This window comes from Anas platyrhynchos, chromosome 2, assembly GCF_047663525.1.
Source record: "Anas platyrhynchos isolate ZD024472 breed Pekin duck chromosome 2, IASCAAS_PekinDuck_T2T, whole genome shotgun sequence".
Classification (NCBI taxonomy): domain Eukaryota; kingdom Metazoa; phylum Chordata; class Aves; order Anseriformes; family Anatidae; genus Anas; species Anas platyrhynchos.
In genome coordinates this window covers 44,628,819-44,637,503 of record NC_092588.1, presented here as the reverse complement: position 1 = coordinate 44,637,503, position 8,685 = coordinate 44,628,819, and the positions used below count along the sequence as shown (strand labels likewise).

The following is an 8,685-nucleotide window of genomic DNA, read 5'->3' as shown; positions in this document are numbered from 1 at the left end:
GTCTAAATGATTCTTGAACTCTGTCAGGCTCAGTGCTGTGACCTCTGCCCTGGGGAGCCTGTCCCAGTGCCCGACCACCCTCTGGGTGCAGAACCTTCCCCTAACCCCCAGCCTGACCCTCCCCTGTCACAGTTCATTTGGGCTGAAAGCAGCAGAACTTTGTACAGGACCACGGGCGAAACACCCATGCAATTTTCGCTTCGTGCGTTCAGCCGAGCAGCGACAGGCCCGCTAGCCAAACCCCAAACAATTCTTTACACCTTAACGAGTCTGCTTTTATTTATTTATTTATGTATTTATTTGGCATGAGGGAGGGGCTCGTTCCTTTATTTATTTATTTACGCCGGTGCGCGGGGGCTGCCCCCTCACGCCGCCCAACGGTTGGCAGCGACGGTTGGCACCGGCCCCCCGCACCCCCCCCCCCCCCACCTCGGGGCACACCGAGACACCGCGCATGCGCAGCATCCCCCGCCCCCTCCCCTCCGCTCCCTCAGCCCGCCCCGGCCCCGCCCCTTCGGGCCAATCACATGAGCGGGCGCGGGGGCCGCCGGGAGCGGGCGCTACCTGAGGGGCGCGACATGGCGGCGGCGGCGGCGGCGCTGGGCGCCTGCTGCTGAGCCCCCGGCGGGCCGACTGCGACAACGACAGCGACAACGACGAGGGAGAGGACAACGAGGAGGACGAGGAGAAGCCAGAGGGGCCCGGGGGAGGGAGGTGGCGGGGCTGGGTGTCGCCGCGGCGCTCGGCGGCGATGGCCCAGTGTGTGCAGTCGGTGCAGGAGTTCCTCCAGGACTCGTTCGTGCCCTTGGTGGCCGCGCTGTGCAGCGAGGAGGCGGAGCGCCTGGCCCGCAGGAACAACCTGGGCTTCGCCGAGCTGCTCAAGCCCTTCTGCCGCCTCACCTCCGAAGGTCGGTACCCGTGGGGGTTGGGGGGGGGGGTGGGGAAGGCGGGGCCGCACCCTGCAGGCCGGGGGGAGGCGAGGACGCCACCCCCTGCCCCCTTTTCCCCTTTTCTTTCCCCTTCCCTGGGTTTGCCCCGGCTGCCTGCGGCTGTTCCCTTCTGCTCCGTGGGGTTCGGGAAGTTGGGCTTCTCCCCGAGGCGCCGCGAAGCAGAAGGTCAGGGAGATGGGTGTGTGTAAAGCCAACTCTCCCCGGCTGGGGTCTGTTAAGCTGCCCTGCTGGTGTCTGCCTGGTGCCTGTACCTGGAGCTCCCGCAGTAGCTTCTCTCGGGGTAAGGTTCTTTGTAAGCTGTCTAGATACTGAAAGTCACACAGCTGAAATGACAGCTAACGTCACGAAACCCTGCCTCCTTTTGCCTGTCCTGGTGTGTATACATCTCTTTTTTTTCTCAGTGCTTCTATGAGCAAGACTTGCCTCAATGAGGGGGAGCACTAAACTGTTTACAAAGCATAGATAAAAAAAAGCACATAGAAAACAGTAAAAACTAGGAATTGACCACTGGAAAAATGATTGGGCTCTTTTACTGTAGCACCTAAAGTGTTGCAGGTAATAACTTGAAGCTGTGCTTTTCAATTCACTGCTTGTCAGAACAGAGCTGCAGATCTGCTCATCAGCATAGTGATGCAGTGGCATTTGTCAAATTTGGTTTCTGGCAGACACTTGGCTCAGAAAGACTTCTTTCTTGTGTTGAGAAAGCAGTGTAAGAAACTGAAACTTGTACTGTCACTTGAGCTAAATATTCTGCATTGTTGAGTGAGTGGCAACAACTTGAAAGCTAGTGTGTGTGAAAATCTACCTTAATTTGTGGCGAGCCTTGAAAATGTATAAAAATGCGTTTAGCAGTAACTTCTCTATAGCCATTTTTCCTTGTCTGGTAACTCTCACGAATCATGTGAGACTGCAGAACAGATATAAATATTAAATGCAGAAGTTTCAGTCCTTGGAGTTCTGAAACTGCTGATATGTCTTAAACATCATCTTAGGTTCTTTGGCAAAAGGCAGTGCATCTAGAAAACTAACCAGTCAGGCTATTCAAAATGAAGCATCAGCTCTGATGAAGAATGCTTAGTTTTGTTGTTCCTCAATAATAAAGTCTTGTTTGACTGTTGTAACAATTAAGAAGCTGTCAAACCTGAATCTTTCTTGGTGTTTCCTGTGTAAATGCAGAGCTCTGTGCCGTAGTGTGTCAATGTTTATAAATCAAGCTATTCCTTCATCCTGTTTTGGAAGTTTTACTCTATAAAGGAGTTGGTTACAGCTGAAGTTTAGACTCCATTCCTCAGTACACCCAAGGATGTTGATTTTTGTTACCTGGGAGACAGATACTGACTGGATTTTGGTATTCTTCTGATAACTGGAGTAGGAAAGCTCTGCCACTTAATGATCTTACCATGATTTCTGATGTTTCTGTGGTAGGTCTTCTGTAAGTTCTGTAGTGTAACTGTATAAATAAATATGCTTGTGAACTGTGTCCAAATCTCCACAGTTTTCATTTCCTGATTTCACACCTGTGGCTGTCATGAGGAATATTAGAGAAGGGGTATCCTTGCTGGTCTTTCCAGGCTGCCTAACTGACAGTCTGAACTGCCCTTTTCAAAACCTGGCCTGGGTTTGGAGAACTGAGAAGCTGAAGCTCGGCACGGTGGGTGTGTGGCCCTGCTCGGTGTGTTCTGATTCAGCACACTGTGAGCTTGACTGCAGCTCTTCACTCCAAGCGTGACTTCCTCTGCTAGCTTCATGGAAAATGCATTTCTGCATGCTGTAAGTAACTTCTTGCAACGAAAGCCAGCATGTGTGAGGGTAAGCAAAGTGGTAGTAGTCATTTTCTTGAGGCAGAAGACTCATTAAGTGCAGTAAAGTTTCTGTGAAGTTAGTGTAGTAGTGAACAGTTCTCGTAGCTCTGTGACAGGGAAACCTGTTTGTGGCAGTCTGCACACAGTGTTGCATTAACAGTCACAGCATAATGGCACTGCTAACTGAGTCCCATGCACCAGACTCTGGAAACTGTGCATTTTTTGTGAGATAATAAATTTGGCTAGACATAGCATTAAATTTTTTTCTGTGGTCACGTTTTTGTGTCCAATAAAAGGAGTGGCATTATTAACGATCTGATCATTCTACAACAGAATGTGTGTATGCAAACCTTTCTCCAAAACTGTGTCTTACGGTTCATGATTGTTTTGATGTCTTCAGACTTAGCATCAGTTTTCTTAATGGAGAAGAAAACTGGAGACCAGATTACATCTAACTTCGGGGAGAACCCCACAAACATGATGTAGGTGCAGGGGGGCCTCTGCACTAAGTACTAATCAGAGTTAATCTACTGATTGACTTCTGTCTCTGACTGACTTGCTAATGTTGACATAGCCAAAAATACCTTTACAGTCTAAGGTTGTCTTAAGTTGTGATGTTAAGAAGTCCTCACTGCACGTTCAGAATTCTCCAGTGTAGCTATATCAGAGTTTTGACTTTGATAATTAAGTCACTTATTGTTATTGAATGAGAAATCAAGACAACTTTATTCTCCCAGTTAAGTTTTGACTTCACAGGAAAACAAAAACAAGGCCCCCAAACTTCTTTTGTCATGGTCTTTTTTAACTACTATGTTTGTTACTATGTTACTAACAGTTGCTGGCTAATTTAAGTTACCTATACAATATATGTTTTCTTTAACATTGCATCCCATTCCTTTGAGATACTTTAAAAATACTATCTGAACTAGTGCTGCTATGGTAGGAGAATTTGCTGCTTCAACTAGCATGTGTCACTTTGAGATAGCTTTTATTACACTTTGTTTATTTGAGTTTAGTTTGTTAGGAATTCACTGTTCATAAGCGTCTTAGAGTTTGAATATCCTCATCTTCTTATTGGGAAGATATTCTGGTACACACCACTTCTGCTTTGGGAAAAATACTTTTTTTTTTTTACTAAAAAAAAAGAAGGCTGAAATTTTGTGGTTCCAAATATGTCCTTTTGTGTCAGCCCTTAGGATTGCATCTATGCCAAAAATGTCATCTACATCCTGGATGGAAACGTGCATGTTTTTATTATTATGGCTATTATATTTTAGGAGAGACAGCGAGGATGAGTTTTGTTATAGCTGCAATGGGAAAACAAGTTGTTCTCTAAGTTGGTTGTCCCTGCTACTTCCTCTTGCATTTGGTCTTTTCAGTAATTCTGTAGCTGTAGGGTTAGTAATCTAAGGGTTGAAAATTCACCCCATTTGATGAGTTGGGGGGGGGGGGCACCCTACAGTTCTGCAACTGGAGCTCTGTATTCACGAGTCATATAAAGCTCAAATTATTGTTTCTGGTAAAATTATCTGTAAGATACAAAAGAGAGTGATTCTTTCCCTAAAAGTGATTGGGCTATGAAGAGCTAGACCTTTAATTTTTACACTTATCTGTAGTGGTCCACCCTTCTATTTATTTACTTATGATGAATAACTTTTTGCTTTTCAGGAGACTGAGAAGTCGCTGAACCTTCTCCTACCCTACCCCCTCATCATGTCCCTCCCTTTCTTTCCCCCCTAGCTCTTAGGCTGTGGTCTTGGGACTGTTTCGTTCTCAGTGTTTTCTTTTTGATGGCTTTCTTGGAGGAGTTGGTAGAGAGGGAAATCATTTTGGGGATAAATATCCCAAGTCAGACAGCATAAACCACAGTGTGCTAATAACATAAGGTTGGTATCATCATTTTAAAGGCTCGTCTTAATATTGCATCTGCTGCTTTTTTTTGAGTATTGTATGTATTGGTGTCTACTTTCTGTAAATAAGCAACCTTTGTGCCAACTTAAACACTTGTCAGCTATTTGTAGTTCTGTCATAAACATGATGTCCATATGGTATGAACCGCATTGTCAGGATTTTGTTTTTGAGGCTGCCTGCAATAATCCAGGTATACTTCTGCATAATTCTGAAATCAGTGTTTTGTGTTCATAAGATTTATTTCTGTTTTCAAACAAGGATTTAAAAGTGATTCAGACATGCAGGTGTTATTAACATCGACTTTTTTGGTTAATCAGCTAAAAATAGCTTATTACTTGAGAAATATAGCTTTCAGTAATGTCCTATTAAATCAGTTGCGTGGTGTCTTTTAGAGAACAGGTAAATTTAAAAACCATTTCTTCAAGTTAAAGTGATCACACTTTAGTGTTATAAATGAAAGGGTACATTCGTTAGGATGAACTAATGCTATGCTGTCCCTGTTGAGTTTCCTAAATGCTGTTATTGTGTGCTAGATTTTTCTGTCACTCCTAGGAATGTGAAAGATAATGTGCCTTCCATGTGGAGTTCCTATGGGCTTTCAGTAGAAGTTCAGCGTATTTCTCAAGGAAGAGGGTGTGCAGCAGTGTAGGCTACAGATCTTATGGGTACCTTCTTACTTAGAGTGGGTATTTTTTTCTAAACTAAGATCCTGCTTATATTTTCATGTGTCTACGTAGGTGAGCTTAATGCTGAACATGAAATAACCCTCCCCCCCTCTTTTTTGATACTCAAATATTATGGACTGAAATATAAAATTGATGGATGGGGTTTAATGAAGTACATAACCTTTCCAGAAGGAAGTCTGGAGAAATAATAATTATGGTAACTATTTTAACTCTGTTATGCTACTCAACAAAGCCTTTTTTTTTTTTTTTAGTTCACATGAGAGATCCCAATAATCAGCTTCATATAATTAAAAATTTGAAGATTGCTGTCAACAACATTATTACTCACCCACCTCAGCCTGCTGCCATTCGAAAGCTTCTGAATGAAGTGGTGTCCGTCAGTCAGCCTGCTGAAGGACTGGTAGCTAACGTGATCACCGCTGGGGATTATGATCTCAACATTAGCGGTATGTAACTATTTTCCTGTAATTTAAGCTGGAATTTACTGTAAGGTTCCTAACCTTGATATCAAATTTGTGACATGTATTGAAGTTGCTCTGAGGGTTGATTGGTCTTGAGTTGTTGTTGTACTGAAACTTAAATTAGTAAATATTCTTCTAGCATTTTATAAAAAACAAAACTTAATTTAATGCAACTGTGACTCATAACTTAAATTTGTTACCCAGTGTTGTGGTTCTTGTGAACTTCTGTTAAAGCATCATATTATTTTAAAACTGAAAATACTCTTTCTTTGGTTTTATGATTACCTTATCAGATTAGTGGTTTTCCTATTTCATAATTGAGACACTAACCTGTTACCCTTGCTTGGATAAATACGAACACTGTTGCTACTAACGTATGGGTTTACTTTAAAGTTAGTCCTCCTGTCTTGTGTTCGTCTCTTTTTGCTTAATGCATAGAGTTCATAAAGTCACTGTAAACACTTGAAGGATAAGGAGATCTTTAGGAACAATGTGCAAGTCTCTTTTTTTTTGCCATGAGACTCAGTGCTTCGTATTTCTGTCACAATGACTAGAACCTTCTAACAATGACTTCTTTCCAATCTCTAAAGACACTGAATAATGCTAATTGAGAACTGATCTTGAGAGCTGAGAAGATTAAACTCCTCCCAATTAAGACCCTAATCTATTAAAGCCTTTGAGTACATACTTAATTCAAACCATGTATGCATTGCCCTATTTAAACATGAGTAATTTATTTTACGTAGTTAGATGTGCAGTAGGGAATTTGGGCCTGTTATAGGGAAAGACAGGGTTTCTGTATACTTTCTATGAAGAATTCATGAGGATTAGTAACTGATAGTCATAGTATATTTAATGTTGATGTTGAAAAATGTGTAATTCTACATCTTCGATTTCTAGCTTGCAAGCTGCATCCTCAACTGGATGTGAAATATCAATAGTAAAGCAAAAGACTTGACCCTGAAAACTCTAAATTTTTGAGCTTCTGCTGCAAGCTGTAGCCTCTTTCAGTTTCTGTGCCCATTCTCATCTGAGAAACTGGTTTATTTGCTAGCTATTTTAATATGGAAACTTTTTTTTGGGTTGGGAAGTCTGTTTGAATTCTAGAGATTAAAGCCATTCTGCTTTCTTGGGGTCATCTAATAAAGTGACTGTTCTAAACTGAGGCCCTTAGAACTATTACAGAAGTGGGGGGAGGAAGAGAATGGGTTATAGTGACTTTATCAAGCCAGACAAGCTGTGGATGTCCCATCCCTGGAAGTGTTCAAGTCCAGGCTGGATGGGGCTTTGGGCAACCTGGTTTAGTGGGAGATGTCACTGCCCATGGCAGGGGTTTGGCACTGGGGGATCTTTAAGGTTCCTTCTGAAACTATAAGGAACTACTGTGTTTTTATGATTATTTGTAGTTTTGGAAGCAAATAGCTCTCCTTTTGTTTTCCCTATTTGCTTCTGGAGCCTCAGATGCGATAATTCTCACATGACTGTGTTCTGTCCCAATGGTTAGGTTCATATTTCTGTTCAAACTGGGTGTGTTCTTGGTTGACAGAGGAGGGAGTATAATCTATTTAGTGTTGTGCACAAGGACAGAAGCACGTGATAATTTCTTAGTTCTGTGGTACACCTTCTTAAGATTTTAGCACAAAACACGAGCACAGTGTCCTTGATCGTGAAATTTGAATCCCATTATACTGTAGGAGGATATATGGAAGTCTCTATCTTGTCATGTATAGTTCTTCTACTTAGAAAAACTTTGAATGTTTCCTAAAAATTTTTTCTACCTTGTTAGAGCATTTTATTAAAAAATGATGGAAGCATTCATTCCTGGCCATAAAACACGTGTGTGTGTGTGTATATATTTTTGCATGAAAATGTAAAATGTACTGATCTCTTTAAATTCGCTGCTCTTTTTTGGTAAATTATTTTTTTAGGGTGGCAATACTGAAACATATTTCCTTGATCTTGAATGATGCAATATATTTGGGAGGAATATATAAAGAGAGGGCTTAAGAAAACTATGCATGGGTATTACCAACACTGGGATCACGATACTGCTCTTTTTCAGAGAAGTTCAGGGACTGCTGTAGTGAATTGTTTTAATTGGTTACAATCATTCTTTGTTACACTTGTTAATAGTTGCATTCATAATTCCATCATCTTCTTGTGCTGATGGACCTGTTTGATTACTGGAAGGGTGCTTGCCTTCAGCCATGTGTGCCTCTCCATTGTAGGTGTGTGTGTGGGGGGGAAGTGATCCTACTAAAGGACTTGTATTTTTCTTCCAAATAGCTTTCAGCTGGATCACTGCTGTGACTGTTTAGGGCACGACGCTAACTCTGGTGTACAGCAATACAGGAATATGACAGATACAAGGGATAATGTTGGAGCAATCATTCTCAGCAGTGGATCTCTTCAGTTCAGTTGCAGTTCATTTCTACAGGCTGAGAAATCTCATGAATTACTGACTTACTCCAACTAGAAAAATAGCAATATATTTATATAGAATTCTAATTCTCTACTGCTTCATAGACTTATGTTATTCAGACCTAGAATTTGGGTGGAATCAGAAATAAATACTGGGTTCTATTAAAGTATGTTGTGAAATGTGGCCTGACTGAGGTTGTCTGAAATCAAATGCCTTAGTCTACTATGGGCATGCATGGTACAGGTTTTCTACTTCATGCTACCAGAGAGTAAAAGCCAATAGTGTGTTTGCACCTGACCCTTTTTAGTATAATAATACCATGTTTTTTCTGTCAGATCGCTCAGTTAAGGCTAGTGTTCCTTGGTACAGTAATTGGAAAGAGACACTGATGGAACTGAACACATCCACGTTTTATTCAGGTATTTTTTTTTTGTGGTTGGTGCCAATTTGCCA

At 41.9% G+C, this 8,685-nt stretch overlaps 1 protein-coding gene across 4 annotated transcripts in view; it reads left to right on the top strand.

Annotated features, from left to right (window-relative positions):
- The first annotated feature begins 556 nt into the window (after positions 1-556).
- Positions 557-8,685, top strand: part of TRAPPC8 (trafficking protein particle complex subunit 8) — a 48,315-nt gene continuing 40,186 nt past the window's right edge. The window contains exons 1-3 of one of the 4 annotated variants that reach the window (XM_027452176.3): positions 578-908; positions 5,601-5,795; positions 8,568-8,651. In XM_027452176.3, coding sequence (XP_027307977.1) covers positions 752-908; positions 5,601-5,795; positions 8,568-8,651 — 436 coding nt within the window. In that variant the 5' untranslated portion in view covers positions 578-751. Of the gene's footprint in view, positions 909-5,600; positions 5,796-8,567; positions 8,652-8,685 lie in introns of all 4 variants that reach the window. The other 3 variants (XM_027452177.3, XM_027452178.3, XM_027452180.3) reach the window with 3 other exon arrangements.